Source organism: Odocoileus virginianus, chromosome 24 (genome assembly GCF_023699985.2).
Source record: "Odocoileus virginianus isolate 20LAN1187 ecotype Illinois chromosome 24, Ovbor_1.2, whole genome shotgun sequence".
NCBI lineage: Eukaryota > Metazoa > Chordata > Mammalia > Artiodactyla > Cervidae > Odocoileus > Odocoileus virginianus.
This window is the reverse complement of record NC_069697.1, coordinates 52,736,439-52,754,224: the sequence shown is the minus strand read 5'-3', so window position 1 is coordinate 52,754,224 and position 17,786 is coordinate 52,736,439. Positions and strand designations below refer to the sequence as shown.

The window sequence follows — 17,786 nt, the reverse complement described above, 5'->3', positions numbered from 1 at the left end:
TCCATTGCTAGGCAGCACGATAATGATAATACATGCAAATTAATATCAAACTAAATTTGTTATATGTTACATTTTATTATAACACTAATTTCTGTCCACTCAAGCCTGAGCAGACATGTACCGAAGTCAGCGTTGCTAATTTGGTGATACATGTAATTTTTAAAAAGCAAAAAGAACACTACTCTGAACACTTATCTTCCTGTGCCCAAATGAAGAGGATAAAACAACCACTAGAAGCTGAAAAGACAAGAGACAAAGCAAGACATGTTGTCTACTTGACTTTATTCTGTTCTTTTTAAAAAAAGGAAAAAAAAAAAAAGAGGTGAGGGATGGAAGGGGAGATAACCCACAAACACTGTGAAGAGGAACCGAGACTCCAAGACCTGGGCGTGCTCCCCAGGCCTCAACCTCAGCTCTCCAAGAGACTCCCACCCACCCAATCTTCTTTTAAACAAGACACCCAAATCAGCAGCAAAGGTACCTGGGATAGTCACTGAGATCCTGAACACTGGGGCTAGGGCAGAGAGAGAGAGAAGTCCAAAAAAACAGGAGTTGGGGACAAAAGGGAAGGAATGAGGGCGAGGCTAGCTCTGGAGGCCGGAGTCGGGCCAGGGGAAGTGGCAGTGAGCCGGTCCGGGGACGCCCCTGCCGACTGCTGCTGCCCGCGTCCCAGGCCCCAGAGCGCCCCGCGGTTTCTTGCGCAGTCCGGCCCTCAGCCCCGAGGGGCTCACAGGCCCAGCTCCAAGCCCTCCAGCGCCTCCTCCAGGGCCCTCCTCCGCGCCAGCTTCTCCAGCTGCTCCCTGCTGGGCTGGCTGACCTCCCCGGCCCGGACCCGCTGCTGCAGCTCCTCCACCTGCCGCAGCTTCTTCCTCAGGCTCTTGATCTTCCTGGCCTTCTCCGTGGTGGCGGCCGAGTCGGGCTGGTCTGAGGCGGCGGCGGGCGCCGCCCGGGAGGCCTGTGGGGCACTGGGGACCTGGGCTGTCTCTGCCAGGGACGCCTTCTCAAGAGTCCGGCTCAGGGCCTCCGCCTCCCCTTTCTCCTGCTGCTGCCGCCTCTTCTCCTTCCGCTTCAGGTTGCGTCTGGCGGCCTTGGAGAGGGCTGGCTCACCGCCTTCAGGCCTGGCTGCGGAGACGGGGGCCGTGGCCTCTGGGCTCAGGCCGGGCGGCAATTCTGGTTTGCTCTTGAAAAACTTCACATACTTGTTCTCATACCTGTGGGGAACAGTGTCAAAGAATCACTGACTTTTCGGGTCCTCTTCCCAACCTCATAATTTACATCGCCCTTTTCCTGTTCCTGCTGCCTTCCTCTCCCTCCAGGCCCTGCCCGACTTGCCTCAGCTCTGCAGATTGGAGGCTCTCTAGGTTTTGGGGGCTCCTGCAATGCAGGAGACTCAGGATGATCCCTTGGAGAAGGGAATGGCAATCCACTCCAGTATTCTTGCCTGGGAAATCCTATGGACAGAGGAGCCTGGCGGGCTACAATCCATGGGGTCACAAAGAATCACACCGAGTGACTAACACACATGTAGGTCCTAAAGCTCTGGCTCTCTGAATGCTATTTACAGATGCTGCTGATCAGAGGCCCTAAAAACTGGACTAGTCAGTCACTTGGTTACTCATCCCTCACTCACCCCTGAATCCCAGCCCCCTCCTTCCATTTCTTAGGGTCTTGGGACCAGGAAATTCACATGTTCTTTCTTGCTGTATGAGGCCCATTAAATACCCCCGCCTCATGCCTAGCCACTCACACTGGGACCTCCTCCTGGGGCACATAGCCTTCTTTCACCCTCCGCTGCTTTCGCCAGGTCCCGTCAGGTCGCTGTGTTGAGGCGATGTACTTGCCTGAAATTGGAGAATTAAGTTGGACAGTTACTCTTAATTTTCAAATAGCTCCCAAGATGAAAGAATGCATGAGTGCAGTTTCCCCCAGTCCTTTCCACCTAATGCACCCATTAAGGCATTCTTTTCTCATATCAACCTTTACTATTTACTGAGTGCCTATACCCTGTATAACACACCATTCCTGCCCTCAGGGAGTTTCTATCTTTATAATCTAGTTGGCAAGACAGGGCAGACACAGAGGAAGTTTAAAAAACACAAGTGACATGAGGACATCAAAAGACAGTACATGAATAAGAAGCCAGAAAGGGCAAAAACAAGAATCCTAAGAGGGAGAAATAACCAGAGATGTTATAGAAAAGAAGTTTTACTATGGTGGATGGTTAAAAACATTGGTCAACTTTCAGGAATCCATGCTGTAGATATAAAAGGACCAGCACACAAGGCTATATGCAAAGGATGCTCACATTATAATAATCTTGCTATATTATTTAAATTAGCAAAAAGCTGAAAGCAACTTGAATGGCCATCAACAGATGAGTAATCAAATAGATGTAGGTCATCGCAGGATATAACACCATGTTATTAAAAAAAAAAAAGTTAGATACAAATGAACTGACCTTGAATGGTATCCATGATATACTAAGTGAAAATGCAAGCTGCAGGCTAACATGTAGAGATCCTCAAACTTTTTTGTTTCAGAATCTCCCATACACTCTTATTTTGTAATATTATACATTTCATGATGACATTTTTAAAAAAATCATACCCATTAATGTTATCAGAAAACTCTACTGTGAAGCTGTTTTGCTCATAGTGGCAGATACAAGTTTTCCAAAATTCTAATTTCCACTTGACGGCTTGAATTTTATCACTGGAAATAAGCACTGTCAGTTGATTTCCATGAAACAACAGGATCACTTCTTTCCTTTACAGGAAAATGCCGCTCAGATACTCAGGTCTGAACTATAGTCTGTCAGTCTTTCAAGCAGAACAGCGTTCCATGAAAAGGCAGCTGGTTTAGCTCGAAAGCCGGACCGCTGCGCCAGTGCTGTTTCCTAAGACACCATGTCTCTTCAGTGGGCAGCAGGGCTTCGAGTCTCCTCCCCGTTCAGCTCGCAGAGAACAGTAACGAGAGGTGTAATTTTCAGTTACAGGTGAATAAGTTCTGGGGATATCAGGTGCAGCACGGTGACTATAGACAGCGAAACTGAGTTATATACTAGAAAGTGGCTGTGAGGAGTTTCCATGTTCTCACCATAAATCAATGAAATGGTAATTATGAGAGGTAATGGTAATTATGTGTCCAACTGTTAACTAACATTATTGTGGTAAACCTTTCACAATGTATGTAGTGTATCAAATCAAATCACTACATTGTACACCTATAACACTGTACATAATGTTTTATGTCATACCTCAATAATGCTGGAAAAATAATAAATAAAAAGATGTGCACTTAAGGGCCAGCCAGGGTTTAATCAAATTAATAATTTTTAAACTTTTGAAATAAAAAAAAATTTTTGGCCATGCCTCTGGGCATGCAGGATCTTAGTTTCCTGACCAGTGATCAAACCTGTGCCCCCTACAGTGGGAGCGTGGAGTTTTAAGCACTGCACCGCCAGGCAAGTCCAAAATTAATAATTTTTATTGCATCATAAGGACATTCTTAAGTGAAACTGGCATTATTTATTATAAGCATGTGGCAGTGAAGAACACAGTGACTAGTACAGTGTTGGTCCCGCCACCTTGATTAGTGCTAAAGGGTCACAGTTTTACCCACCATGCCTTCTGTACCCTCAACCCAATCAAAGAGGCAAATAACATCTTAGCATATTATCAAAATAGCTGTGCTTGTAGACCTGTGGAAAGGGTCTTAGGGAATCTCCAAGGCTCCTGGACAACATTTTGAGAAGTGCTGGTATAGAGGAGGCTCCCATTCTTGTGGGGGCAAGGACAGGCACTCAGAGGCCCATAGGGTTTGTGCATAGGGACAGCGGGGAAGGCGTGGAAGGACACATCCCAAGATTATCAAGACTTTAATGCTGGTGACCTCAAGAGGGATAACTGGGACAAGAGGTGGCAGAAACCATTACCCTTTAATAACGTAAGTTTTAAAAACATGTATTTATATCTTATGTTACACGTGTTTGTTTTGTATTGTTTTTACTATAACTTCTGTTTTAAAAAGGGGAGGCAAGAAAGTAAAAATGATTAAAAAAATAAAAAGTCAAGTCTAGAGCCTCCCACATGGATTACACAAGTTATCTGTGTTCATAATGCAAATATCATTAATAAACTAAAACCAAAAAATGTGAAGGAAAAATGGGTAACATTTCACAGGTAGGGGGGAATGGGAGAAAGAACAAACATGAGCCAAGAAAGGCTTGGACTGTGGGGATGCAAAGACCAGAAAACAGAGGCGTACAGGAGAACCAGGCAGTTCCTGCTGAGGAATACAAAGCTATGCTGAAAATTAAAAACAGGGCCATATCTCAGAAAGTCTTAAAAACAAGGTCAAGGAATTTGGAGTTTATCGGTGAATAAAAGAGGGACACTGAGCACATCGTTTGCGTAGCTCCAATAGTTCAGAGACAAAAACTCAATAATGAGAAAACAGAGGCTCCACAGAGAGAGGATGGAGATTAGAGCTGGGCTTTGGAGAAAGAACCAAACTAAAAGCAAATGAAAATGGAATGAGAATGGATTCTAAACAGAATTCTATTCTAAACCAAATTTCCAACATGGCAGTATACAGGGCCTGGCCAGGAGATGGTGACTAGACCAGCCTGGCTGAATCAGGGCTGATGTAAAGTAAATGAGAGAATGTTCAGACTTCAAAGTCCCAGTTAAGGAGTTTAATATCTGGCACATGGCATGCATTCACTAAATAGCTGTCAAATGAATGAATCTTTTATCCAATGCAGAGTTTTAGGGCAATTAATCTGGCATGATGAAAAGATGAATTGTTAAGGGAAAACATTGGAAACTGGGGAAATCAGTTAGGAAAAAAAGACCGCAGTAATCCTGGCATGAGAAGAGCTGGCTGAAAAAGGAAAGGAAGAGAATGATGCCAGATGTATTATCAAAGACACAACAGCACTCGGCAATTCACTGACTGGGGGAGGGGTAAAGAGTTTTAAAGTCAGAGACAACACACTCTGTTTCAGTAATCCCAATCTTGGAAATTTAGCATGAGGAAATAGTTCCAACTGGAAAAAACAAAGAAAAAAGAGACAGTAATCATGAAATCATGGCAGTATTTATAAATAGCAAAAAATTAAAAACAAACCACATCCAGTTATATAGGAATGGTTTATAATACAGCCAGTAAAAAAATGATAATTTTAATCATTAATATGATGTAATGGAATGTAAAACATATATATATATATACTATGATTTCTAATATTAAATGTTAGATTAATAAATTACAAAAAGAATGTGCAATATGAAAAGCTATGTTTGGTGACTGGATTATGAATAACTTTTCCTTTGAAAAATTCCCATTAATGTTGTTGTATCGTGGGTTTTTAAAAATCTCATTTTGGGTTTCAGATCTAAATGGCTTAGAGTGAGCACACAGAGGAGGGTGAAATTGTTTTTGACCAGGTGACTCACAAAGATTTCACATAGGAGAAGCAACCCTGTGATCTTGGGAAGACAAGCAGGATTTAGACCGGGGTGGGGCGGGGTAGGGGTGTGGTTATGAGGCAAGAGAAGAAAGGGAAGTATTTCAGGCTTGCAGGACAACAAAAACAAAGGGACAAGTTACTCTAGTCATTCACGTACCTAAATTTCTTCCTGGATTCCTGTTTCCCTCAGGGTATTTGGATGGACATGAAACCACACACAAAAGTCTTGGCCCTGGCCCAGCTAGTCTCCAGCCGCTAAGCCACTCTCTGCTCTGGCCACTGAAATCAAGTCACAAATCTCCCCTCTGTCTTTATCCTCTATGCTCTTCCTTTGGCTTGGAATAGACTTTTCTTTATTCTTAATGACTACTGGTCCTTAAATTTTTCTGGGCTCCAAAATCACTGCAGATGGTGACTGCAGCCATGAAATTAGGAGATGCTTACTCCTTGGAAGCAAAGTTATGACCAACCTAGACAGCGTATTAAAAAGCAGAGACATCACTTTGCCAACAAAGGTCCGTCTAGTCAAGGCTATGGTTTTTCCAGTGGTCATGTATGGATGTGAGAGTTGGACTGTGAAGAAAGCTGAGCACAGAAGAATCGATGCTTTTGAACTGTGGTGTTGGAGAAGACTCTTGAGAGTCCCTTGGACTGCAAGGAGATCCAACCAGTCCATCCTGAAGGAGATTAGTCCTGGGTGTTCATTGGAAGGACTGATGCTGAAGCTGAAACTCCAATACTTTGGCCGCCTCATGTGAAGAGTTGACTCACTGGAAAAGACCCTGATGCTGGGAGGGATTGGGGGCAGGAGGAGAAGGGGACGACAGAGGATGAGATGGCTGGATGGCATCACCAACTCGATGGGCATGGGTTTGGGTAAAGTCTGGGAGTTGGTGATGGGCAGGGAGGCCTGGCATGCTGCGGTTCATGGGGTCACGAAGAGTCTGACAGGACAGAGCACTGAACTGAACTGGTCTTTAAAGGTCAAGTTCAAGTGTAAACTCCTCAGTGAAGTCTTTCCTGACCTTTCCACCCCAAACTCATTTAAAAGTTGCCCTTTGTGCACCCACAGCACCTGTTTTGGCCTTTTATCAGGATCTAATGTTTTAACATGATTGTTTGCTTGCTTGAGAGCAGAAACTTTGCCTTTGATCTTTGAAGCACAGGGCCTGAGCCATGGAAGACTGTAATCAGTTCAAATTCAAATCAATTCAAATGAATAAATAAATCTAAATATCATATTAGGGAACAGTAGGAATCCAGCATATTTTGGGCAAAACACACATGTAATGGGAAAAGAGACTAGAAGTCCGTCAGTCAGAATATGAAAGATGTCCACCTCCTCTTGAGCTTGAACCCCAGCTTCCTAATGTGAGAGAACAAGGAAGGCCATTAAGGGAGTGGAGATGATCTGCTCAAAGCGGTGCTTTAAGAAGATTAACCTGAAAATGTGTGACATAAACTAAAGGCAGAGGGGAAAAAAACAATAGTTGCAATGTGAGAAGACTTGATTTCAGTGGTCTGTATGGATGTTGAAAAGAAAATGAAAGAGAAATTTATTATAAAGAGTAAGACAGGATCTGAAGACTGCCAGCATTTGAATGAGAGGAAATCATTTCGCTACAGTGGATTTAATCTGGTGCTTTTCACGTTTTCTTGTATTTTTCACAACATATCTGTGGGTACACAGGCACACAGTAATAACATTCTTCACACGTGGATTTTAAATGTTTATTGGGTACCTGCTGTTGTGGCAGGCACTGTAACAGGAGCTAGGGATACAACAATGAATAAATAAAGCAAGCAAGGGTCTTGCCTTCTTGGAGCATTCATTCTAATGAAAAAGAAAGGTTAAGAACACAAACTAACTGCAATATCACTCCTGAATGTGGACAATTTGGAGGAGAATATAAACTACTGATATACAGAAAATCCAAAGGAGAAGACACTTTTGTGAAAATGACTAATTCGACTCTAGAAAGGCAGTGTTTTTACATGGAATTAAGGAGAGACAGCTAGAAACATACATTTAAGTAAACTGCATAGAGATTACAGTTGAAGGCTTAAGACTAGTAAAGATGGAATGTGAGAAGAGATAGAGACAGAAACTTCTTGAACAGCCATCCTAACTGGAAACCCTTGGAGATACAAACAGCCCATTACACAAAGGAGCACCCGTTTTATGTCATCTTTGGTTTCACTCTCTGGCCTTGATGGTATCCAAGTGAAGTGAAGTGTCCGACTCTTTGCGACTCCATGGACTACACAGCCATGAAATTCTTTAGCCCAGAATGCTGGGACAGCTAGAAACATACATTTAAGTAAACTGCATAGAGATTACAGTTGAAGGCTTAAGACTAGTAAAGATGGAATGTGAGAAGAGATAGAGACAGAAACTTCTTGAACAGCCATCCTAACTGGAAACCCTTGGAGATACAAACAGCCCATTACACAAAGGAGCACCCGTTTTATGTCATCTTTGGTTTCACTCTCTGGCCTTGATGGTATCCAAGTGAAGTGAAGTGTCCGACTCTTTGCGACTCCATGGACTACACAGCCATGAAATTCTTTAGCCCAGAATGCTGGAGTGGGTAGTCTTCCCCTTCTCCCTTCCCCTTTCTCTTGAAAGGGGATCTTTCAGAGGTAAAGTCAAAAAGGAACAAGAGATTTACAGATTCCTAAACCTAGAAATAAAAACCATGGGCAGAATTATCAAGATTCTTAGGTAGCATCTTTTTTTTTTTTTTTAAGTATTTATTTACTTTTATTTATTTAATTTGGCTTTGTGGGTCTTAGCTGTGGTATGTGGATCTAGTTCCCTTACGAGGGATCAAACTCAGGCCCCCTGCAGTGGAAGTGCAGAGTCTCAGCCACTGGACTGCAAGAGTGCCTCAGGAAGCGTCTTTGAAAGAACCAAAAACAAAGAACCTTCAGAACCTTGTACATTTTGTTATTTCCTCACATCTCCTGTTTTGTAATCCTCAATCTGTTTTCTTAAATTGAAAAGGGCCTAGTCTTGAGGTGGCAGGAAGACCGTGAGATACGACGCAGAAGGCTTCCGAGACTCCAAGGGGTGACGTGGAAGTGACTGTTCAAGGCGTCTGCAGGCCCTGGTGCCTGCTTCAGAGTTGAGACCAGGGCTACAGCGCTGAGCCTGGGGATGGCCTCGGGGCCACCGACTGTGAGATTCGGGTGTGGTTCCTAACATAGAGTATTAAAAGAGAAGACCCAGTTTGGATGAGTGACTCCAGAAAACGGTCCTGATTATTTCCCTCAAGAAAGAAAAAGTGTCAGCGGCACCAGGAAGTAATCCCAGAAAAGAAAGACTGGGACAGGACTATTGCATGGAGACCAAGAGTCTGAGGTTAGGCCAGGTGATTAACAGTATTAAATACTACAAAGGGATTAAGGAAAAGAAGAACTGAGAAGAAAAAGGATATTGATTTTGGCAATTTGGAAATCCCTAATTATGTTAAAGAATACAACTTCAGAAAAGTAAAGTGGTCAGAAGTCAGACTACAAATTAATTAAATGCAGTAAACATTTATTGAAAGCCTCCTATGAGAAAAATCCTCTACTAAATGCTATGGAAATTATCAAGATCAGTAAATTGGCCCCCGCTTTCAAGAAATTTACAGTTTACGTAAGGAGAAGGGTGGACAAGTTAGGTAAACAAAGAATAAGATAAAAATATAAATGTCTTGGGACTTCCCTGGAGGTCTGGTGGTTAAGACTCCACTCTCCCAAGCAGGGGTCATGGATTTGATCTCTGGTTGGGGAACTAAGATCCCATATGGTGACATGGTTCTGCCAAAAATACATAGATATATATGAATGTTTTAGGCATCCCTGAGAGATACTGATATACTAATAGGAGACTTCAAGAGAATAAATAACCACACCCTACTTGATGGGGGAAGGTGACACAAAATTAGGAAAAACTCAGGGACTTGACCTCAAAGACTATGTAATAGTAGTTAATAATAACAACAGTAAAGCAGTGGCTGATAACTGTGTAGGCAGAGAAAGGAAGGGCATCCTAAGAAAACAAGCAGAACCATGGCAGCGGAGGGGCCTCTCCGGTGGTCCAGTGGCTGATGCTCTGCACTCCCGATGCAGAGGACACAAGTTTGATCCCTGCTCAGCGAAACAGATCCCACACGCCACACCTAAGAGTTTGAAAGCCACAACCAAGATCCAGTGCAGCCAAATAAATAAACGTGAGTAAATAAATAAAAGAACCTTTCAAAAGCAACACAATTTTTTCAAGTATTTATTTATCTGACAGAGCTGGATCTCAGCTGTGGCATGTGGGATCTAGTTCACTGACCAGGGATCGAACACAGGGCCCCTCCACTGGGAACTCGGACTCTTAGCCATTGGACAACCAAGGAAGTCCCAAAAGCAACAATTAAAAAAAAAAAAAATGACGGCAGTGTAAAACTCACAGTATGTTGAGAACAATTTAGGAAAGAACATTAATAAGTGGCCACAACACACCAGGAATTTTACATACACTACTGCACTGATTCTACACAGTAAGTAGATTATCATCATCTACAGCTGAGGAAACAAAGTCTTCAAGAGATCCAAGATATGATTAAGATCACAACGGCAGCATGTATTGATATGTGCAATCTGAACTCAGTTCTGATGTGATTACCTATCAGCTTACTGATCTGTAGCTTACATATCAGCACACTGCTGTTTCCCCTGCTTTTATACTATACTGCTCAGTTTCACTGGAGGATTTAAGCAGAGACATAGTATGTGATGGGCTTTCCTTGTGGCTCAGCTGGTAAAGAATCCGCCTGCAATGCGGGAGACCTGGGTTCGATCCCTGAGTTGGGAAGATCCCCTGGAGAAGGGAAAGGCTACCCAGTCCAGCATTCTGGCGTGGAGAATTCCATGGATGGTCCATGGGGTCACAAAGAGTCAGACACGACTGAGCGACTTTCACAAGAATAGTATGTGATCATACTGTAGTGAAACGTGGTTTGTGCTCATACTAGAGGAGTATCTTTAATGTAAGAGCAAATAGGCTGTATGTTAATTTGATAGCCAATTCCAAAAAGATAATAGCAGCTACCCTTTATTGAATGCTTGCTTCATGCCAATTAATATAAACATTCAGTACTTATATTAATTTGCCCAAAGTTACAATGTCAGTAAACTGCAGAATTCGAACCCAAGCTGTGGGTTCTGAAGGCTATGCTTTTTACACTACTATTGTGTTATAAGTGAAAAAGAATACCAGAAAGTTCAACCTCACTAGTAATCAAAGGAAATAAAAATTAAAACAAAATATTTTAACCTATCAAAGCAGTAGATTTTTTTCTTCTAGCAGTAGAATTTTTAAAGATGAGAATTCCAGTGTAGTCGAAGAAGTGCTGAAACCAGTATTTTCACATATTGTCAAAGGTAAAACCCTTTAGAAAGCAATATGAGCAGGAGAATAAAGCAGTCCTAACATCTAGCAGCATTTCCAAGCAATATCATTACATAAAACACTGCTTCTGTAAGGCGTTAGCAGGGTCACCCCCCAAAACTTGTTAAGTTTGGGAAATAATGGGTTACACACTGGGAAAAAATTGTTTTTGTTCTTATCAACAAAGACTTAAAACACATTATGTTCTTATTCATGTGAATATTCTGATGAGAATATGGTTTACAGTGTTTCCCAAATTTATTTGACCACAGGAACCTTTTTATTTTAGCCTTTTATTTTATGGCACATCTCAGAGGATTACTAAGTGTTCTGAGAGTTATATCCTGGAAAGCATAGCCATTCAGTATGATCCAAATTATGTTAAACAGAATGCTTTAAATGTGCATAGAAAGAAAAACTAAAAGGAAACATTAACTGTAGTCATCTTTGGGCTCTGGAATTACCAAACATGCATGTGACTTATACTTAACACTAGTTATGAAAATATTTTCCAAGTTTTCTATAATCAATATGAATTTTATAATTAATTAAAAATAAATAAAAGTTTGTACCCTCTAATCCAGTAAGTCTATTTCAGAGAAATCTATCCTAAGAGAAAATCCTAAATGCAGACAAAAACATTCATCGACTTATTATAACAAAAATTCTATAAACAATCTGGAAGTCCAATGACAGAAAAAAGGTAAGAGAGGGTGCATGCTCAAACAATAAAACACTCTGCCGTATTCTGAAAGATGTTTACAAAGAGTTTTTAATAGCAAGGAAAAATATTTATGTCATGAGGTTAAATGAAAAGGTAACACATAAAAACGTAAATACCATATGATTAAAAAATGTTCTTAAAGTGCACAGAAAAATAAAGATCAGAAGGGAAGGGTAGATGCCAAATTTAACAGCTGACAAATTATACTGAACAAACATTACATAATTAAACTGCACTTGAGCAGTAATCTGGTAACAGTATGTCAAACTGGGGGCGGGGAGAGAGAGAGACAGAGAGAGAAAGAGACAGAGAGAGACAGAGAGAGACGGGGGGGGGGGGGGGGGGGGGGGGGGGGGAGAGAGAGGGAGGCAGAACAACTACTTAGGAGGTCATGGCAATATCTGCAGGATAAAGGAAACTAGAATTCTACCAGGCAGTTAGATTGACCCAAGTACTCTGACACTTTGCACATGGCATTTCTTCTAAACCAGACCTTCACATAACTAAGGATTCCAGAACCGCTCCTCAGGGACGGTCCGAGTGCTTCCTCAGGACCTAAGTGCTTCTTAGGACTCCCCTGGTGGCTCAGATGGTATAAAGCGTCTGCCTACAATGCGGGAGACCTGGGTTTGATCCCTGAGTCAGGAAGATCCCCTGGAGAAGGAAATGGCAATCCACTCCAGTACTCTTGCCTGGAAAATCCCATGGACAGAAGAGCCTGGTAGGCTACAGTCCATGGGGTCACAAAGAGTCAGATTTGACTGAGCGACTTCACTTTCTTTCTTTTCTATGTGCTAGACATGTACGTTATTTCATTTAAATGTTAATTAATTCTCACAATAATCCTATAATGTAGGAGTTACTATCCCTATTTCACTGATAAGAAAACTAAGTCTTGGATTCCCTAGGCTTAAAATTCCCAGGCCATGTAGTTAACAAATATTGAAGATGGAATAACGGTAATGGCAGCAGGAGAAAAATGATACTTTGATTGGGGGGGGTGGGATTGAAAGACAATGCGAAAATAACACCCCAGTTACATTTGTTGATAATAACAAAAACATCTAGTGCTCTGATCTTGGTTTCCTACATCATTCTTTAAAAAGAACAAGGGTTCCTTGAAGAAATAGACAATTTTAGGTCTGGGACAGGAAATATACAAGATGAGCCTGGAGTACCTTCTAGTGCCAAAAAAAAAAAAATCCAAAGCAACAAAAACCTACACGGATGAGGGTATGTCAAAAGGACACAGGGCCAACTAAAAGAGCTCTCAATGTTCAAAGCTGGACCATCTGAACAGTAAAATAAGTAAAATAACCCAAAGTCCATATTGATATAAATAAATTCAGTTCAGTTCAGTCACTCAGTTGTGTCTGACTCTTTGCAACCTCATGGACTGCAACACGCCAGGCTTTCCTGTCCATCCATAAATTACTGAATAAATATATGGTGGAGAAGAGAAAAATCTCCTGTGCAGATGAATTCCAAACAACGTGTATAAGTATTACATCCTCAAGGAAGGGAGTGTAACTCTTTAGGTGTGGGCTGTGGATAGTGACTTTCTTCTGAACAGTACAGAAAAGAAAGGAGAAGGGGGAAAAGCGACTTCACAGCAGAGAAATCTTACAAGTACCACCTCGGCCAGAGACCAGAGTAACTATCAAGAGTAAAAAGAATCTATGTGATACTATGTAACTTCAATATGAGATGATGAAAATGTCACTTTACTTCTATGGTCCTTCCCTAAAAAGCACTTAATCCTGGTCTAATCATGAGAAAAACATCAAATTCCTGCAGAGGGAATCCTACAAAAATATCTGATCAGTACTCCTCAAAATTGTCAAGGTCATCAAAAACAAGGAAGGTCTGAGAATCTCTCAGAGCTGAAGGTGACATGAGAACTAAATCTAATAAGGGATCCTGGAACAGAGAAAAAAAAAGGTAAAAACTGAGAAAATCTGAATAATGTATGGGCCTTAGTTTATAATGTCTCCCTGGTAGCTCAGATGGTAAAGAATCTGCCTGCAACGCAGGAGACCCCAGTTTGATTGCTGGGTCGGGAAGATCCGCTGGAGAAGGGACAGGCTACCAACTCCAGGATTCTTGGGCTTCCCTGGAGGCTCAGCTGATGAAGAATCCGCCTGCAATGCAGGAAATCTGGGTTCGATCCATGGGTTGGAATATTGGTTCATTAATTGCAATAATGATCTCATACTAATGTATGATGTTAATAACGGGAAACAGAGTTTAAGGTATATGGGAATTGTATCATTTTCTCAATTTTTCTATAAATCTAAAACTGCTCTAAAAAATAGTCTATTTAAAATTTAAAAAGGGAGAAAGAAAGAGAAATAATGTAATAAGTACATCTTAGGTTGGCTAGAACAATGGTGCCTTTAGCTGAAATAAGGAAGAAAAACTGATAATGATTTTGGTCAGACTTGATTTAAGGTGTGACAGTATATCCAAGAATAAAAGCTAATCACCAAACAATTAGAAAAGAGAACTGACAACCCAGGAGAGAAGTTGGTGCTAGAAAGAAGCCACTGTAAAGACTTAAGGAACAGGGAATGTCCTGGCAGGCCAGTGGTTAGGAGATTCATTCGGCACTTTCACTGCTGTGACCTGGGTTCAATCCCTGGTCAGGGAACTAAGATTCCGAAAGCCATGAGGCCAAAAAAGAAAAAAAAATTAAGGAACAAGTAAGCAGTAAGGAAATGGAAATAGTATGTGTGAACCTGATATTCAAATCAGGCTATGAACAGGAAGGAAACAGAAATAAGAGACCTTAACTTCTCAATGGAATAGAAAGTGAGGCCATTTGCCACAAGGAGAAGGGAAAGTCACACAGAGCTGAGAAAGGCAGGGAAAACAGCCACGTTAGGGTGTAAGCATATGGAGAAAGAAGAACTGGATGCACCTTCCCTGGTGATCCAGCCGCTAAGACTCTGCGTTCCTAAGGCCGAAGGCCCAGGTTTGATCCCTGGTCAGGAAACTAGAACCCACATGCTGCTACTAAGAGTCTGCATGCCACAACTAAAGACTCGGAGCAGCCAAATAAATTAAAAAAAATTTTTTTTAATAGAAAGAAGAATTGGAAAAAATCCATGACCTTGACAGAAGTTAGCATTGTTATATTATACCGAATGTGCTACAGTCCATACCTTTTCCCTAGCCATGCGCTGTGGCCTAGAAGCAGAAGCCAAGAAAAAATTTGATGGGTGTGATTCAAGATAACAGAAGTGCTTGCTTAGTACAGAAGATCAAAATGAATGAAGAAAGCAAAGAGGATAGTGACTGGTCAAAGAGGTCTAGCAGGGCAGCATCACAAGTAGTCACAAGGGAGACTTCCCTGGTGGCGCAGTGGATGAGTCCATCTGCCCGCGCGAGGGGCAGCTGCTGGACCCCCGGTTCAGGCAAACGCCACACGACGTCCAGCAACCAAGCGCACGTGCCCCAACTCCAGAGCCCGAGCGCTGCCAGCTACTGACGCCTGTGCGCGCAGACCTGCGCTCCACCACAAAGAGAAGCCGGAGCACCGAAGAGGAGCCCCTGCTCCCAGCTAGAGAACGCCATGTGCAACAACAGAGACCCAGCTCAACCGAAAATCAGTTAACTTTTCAAAAACTAAAAAAAGAAACAGCAGTCATGAAGGTGCTGGTAGACTCAATGAAATGAAATGGAAACGAGGCCAAGGGCCAGAGAAACTAAGGGGCGAAAAGCTGGCTCTCTGGGCTTGTGGAAGCAAAGAAGGCAACCGAGCAAGGAAGCTAAAACAAGTGATGGGGAGCTCTGTCGTGGTGGTGGTCTGTGAGGCAGGATATGTAGTAGGTCCAGACTGCAGTGGTTCTGATGTGTAGCTGGCTTGAAAATTCAAAGGAAAATCAATAATCTCATGTTGAGGAATTATAAAAGTATTGCAGGGACTTCCCTGTTGGTCTAGGGGTTAAAAGTCTGCCTTGCAATGCAGAGGACACAGGTTCAATCCCTGGTAGGGGAACTAAGTCTGCGTGACCCAAAGGAAGATTTCACATGACACAACAAAAACCCCCTGTGTGGATGCAGCCAAAGAAATAATACATATGCATCCTTAAGTATCCCATAGATGCTGAGTGGAGACACTGAGAAACAGAATGAAACGATATGATACGTCTTGTCCTTGTGGGCAGCGGACGTTGGCCCTGAAGTTTTAGAGAAAATGCCACAATTACATAGCAACATCTTCCAGAATTACAGTGACAGTCGTAGATCAATGACCTGGAAGCAGCAAGGGAAAGCAAAAAAGCAGTGTGACTCCTCCTCTTCTACACAGTCACATGAGAACAGAAGACACCTCTTGGGAGGGTAAGGTGAGATGTCATATCTGAATTTTCATTAAGTCAGTTTAAAGAAAACAGTAAGTAGAAATGTACTGCACAATGAGTAATATTTTCAAAGCACACATCAAAAGAGGCAAATTGAAGAAGTACCTACTATGTAGAGGGCAAGAGAAGTTGTACCACTTTGAAAGGTGATGCTGCAGAGAAGTAGCAGAGACTTGGGTTGTCATTAGATACCATATTAGAGGTGGGTTGGGAAGTAACATGGAAAACAAGAAAAGCAAGAGGCATAAAAGGTATATTTTAAAACAGACTGCATGTACCAAAGTACACACACACACTCACTTCTATAGAATACAAATACACAATGGACTACAAAAAACAGTAACTCCTTGCCTTGCACAGCATTTTATAAATCGCTTTCACATACACTATCTTATTCGACTGTCACTGAATAGATACGCACATTTTTCCTAAAGATGAGGAAATTAGAATGGGGCACAACCAAAATGAAAATCTTGATTCCCAGTTTTCAACGTATCAACCTCACATACACAGCAGACACTTCAGCATCTCAATCAGCCAGGTTGGAAAATCTTCTCTGATCAGAAGAAATAGTGGGTTCTATAAACTTGTCAGAGGACTTCAGAGGCCACTAGACCCCTTCTCGTTTACCTTCTACCACCTCAGATCCCTCAACTGTTATCACCATCACCAGAGAAGGTACCGAAGGGTGACGGGTGGTGTCATCAAGGAGAGAACTCCAGCTGAAAGTTGTATTAGGTTCCTCTTCCCCTCACACCTCTGGACCTCAGTGACCCAACAACTAAGATGAGGAAGAGGGGGAAAAGAACTACGTAGCAATAAGGAGGTCTCCAACAGATACATCTTCGGTAAACAGTATTTAAACGGGGCTCCGGTAGGGTAGAAAGCAGGTACACTGAGAAATGGGGGAGGGGAAAGGGGGGATCAGGAATTGGAGGGAATTGAGAGTGCAGGCGCCCCCAGGGCTGAAGAACCCAGAAGAGATATGGGAGCTCCAACTGCTGGAGAAAGGCTAAGGGCCCGCGAGGGTCCTGGATCAAGGACCAGCACTGAAGGACCCCAGGGCTTGGGTGACCGGAAGCGGAGACCCCCAAACAAGAGACCAGAAGGGGGCGCAGGTGACACCCCCGTAGGAGAGAATGAATGGGGAAGGCGGTCCGGAGGGCGGGGCAAAGGAGGGGCCCCGGTATGGGCGGGGCACAGACCCCTTTCTAAGTCCGAACCCCTGCCCCGAGAGCCCGGGGAGAAGCGGCTCCGCGACTCCCGCACTCACCGCCGGTCTCGTCAGTTACATAGGGAGTCGCCATCTTGAAAACGCAAACCACTTCCGGCGTGAGCGGGCTGGGGTCCCGCCCCCCTCCCCACCGGAAGTGGAGTCCAGATCGTAACAAGCCACCATTTTAGTCTTAAAGGGAGAGTACACCATTTGGTGGACAGAAGTGAAGGAGGCGGGAAGAAGCTGAAGACTAAAATAAAATAAGAGCCGTAGCCTCTTTTACTGCCATTGATGCCAGTAGTGAGCGCCTGCTGCGTATACAGCAGTTCTCTGAGCGCCGAGAGGAATTCCGAGGCACAGCCCCTACCCTCGCAGGCAGTCTTCGTCTGTCTAGGACCGGCGGGAGAAAAGGGGGCAAGGCCCACCTGCCTCCAGAAGGCGGGGGAGGGGGAAGGCTAGTAAACGAGGAGAAGAAGGATATTCAGGTCCTGGCCTGCGCCCAGGTTCCAGAGCCGCCTGGGGATACGGGGCGGGGGAGGCAAGCTCCGGGAACGCACCGGGGCGCACCAGTGTTGGGGGCG

The 17,786-nt window shown here is 43.2% G+C and overlaps 1 protein-coding gene across 2 annotated transcripts; it reads right to left on the bottom strand.

Annotated features, from left to right (window-relative positions):
• Positions 1-265: 265 nt before the first annotated feature.
• On the bottom strand, positions 266-17,379 carry PYM1 (PYM homolog 1, exon junction complex associated factor). 2 transcript variants are annotated; one of them, XM_020884167.2, is made up of 3 exons: positions 17,263-17,379; positions 1,748-1,841; positions 266-1,211 (listed from the first exon to the last, which is right to left on the bottom strand). In XM_020884167.2, the coding sequence occupies exons 1-3, from the start codon at positions 17,294-17,296 to the stop codon at positions 728-730; spliced, it is 612 nt and encodes a 203-aa protein (XP_020739826.1). In that variant the 5' UTR covers positions 17,297-17,379; the 3' UTR covers positions 266-727. The 2 variants fall into 2 exon arrangements, with proteins under 2 accessions (XP_020739826.1, XP_070310925.1); XM_070454824.1 differs by lacking the exon at positions 17,263-17,379 and adding an exon at positions 16,099-17,180.
• Positions 17,380-17,786: the final 407 nt, after the last annotated feature.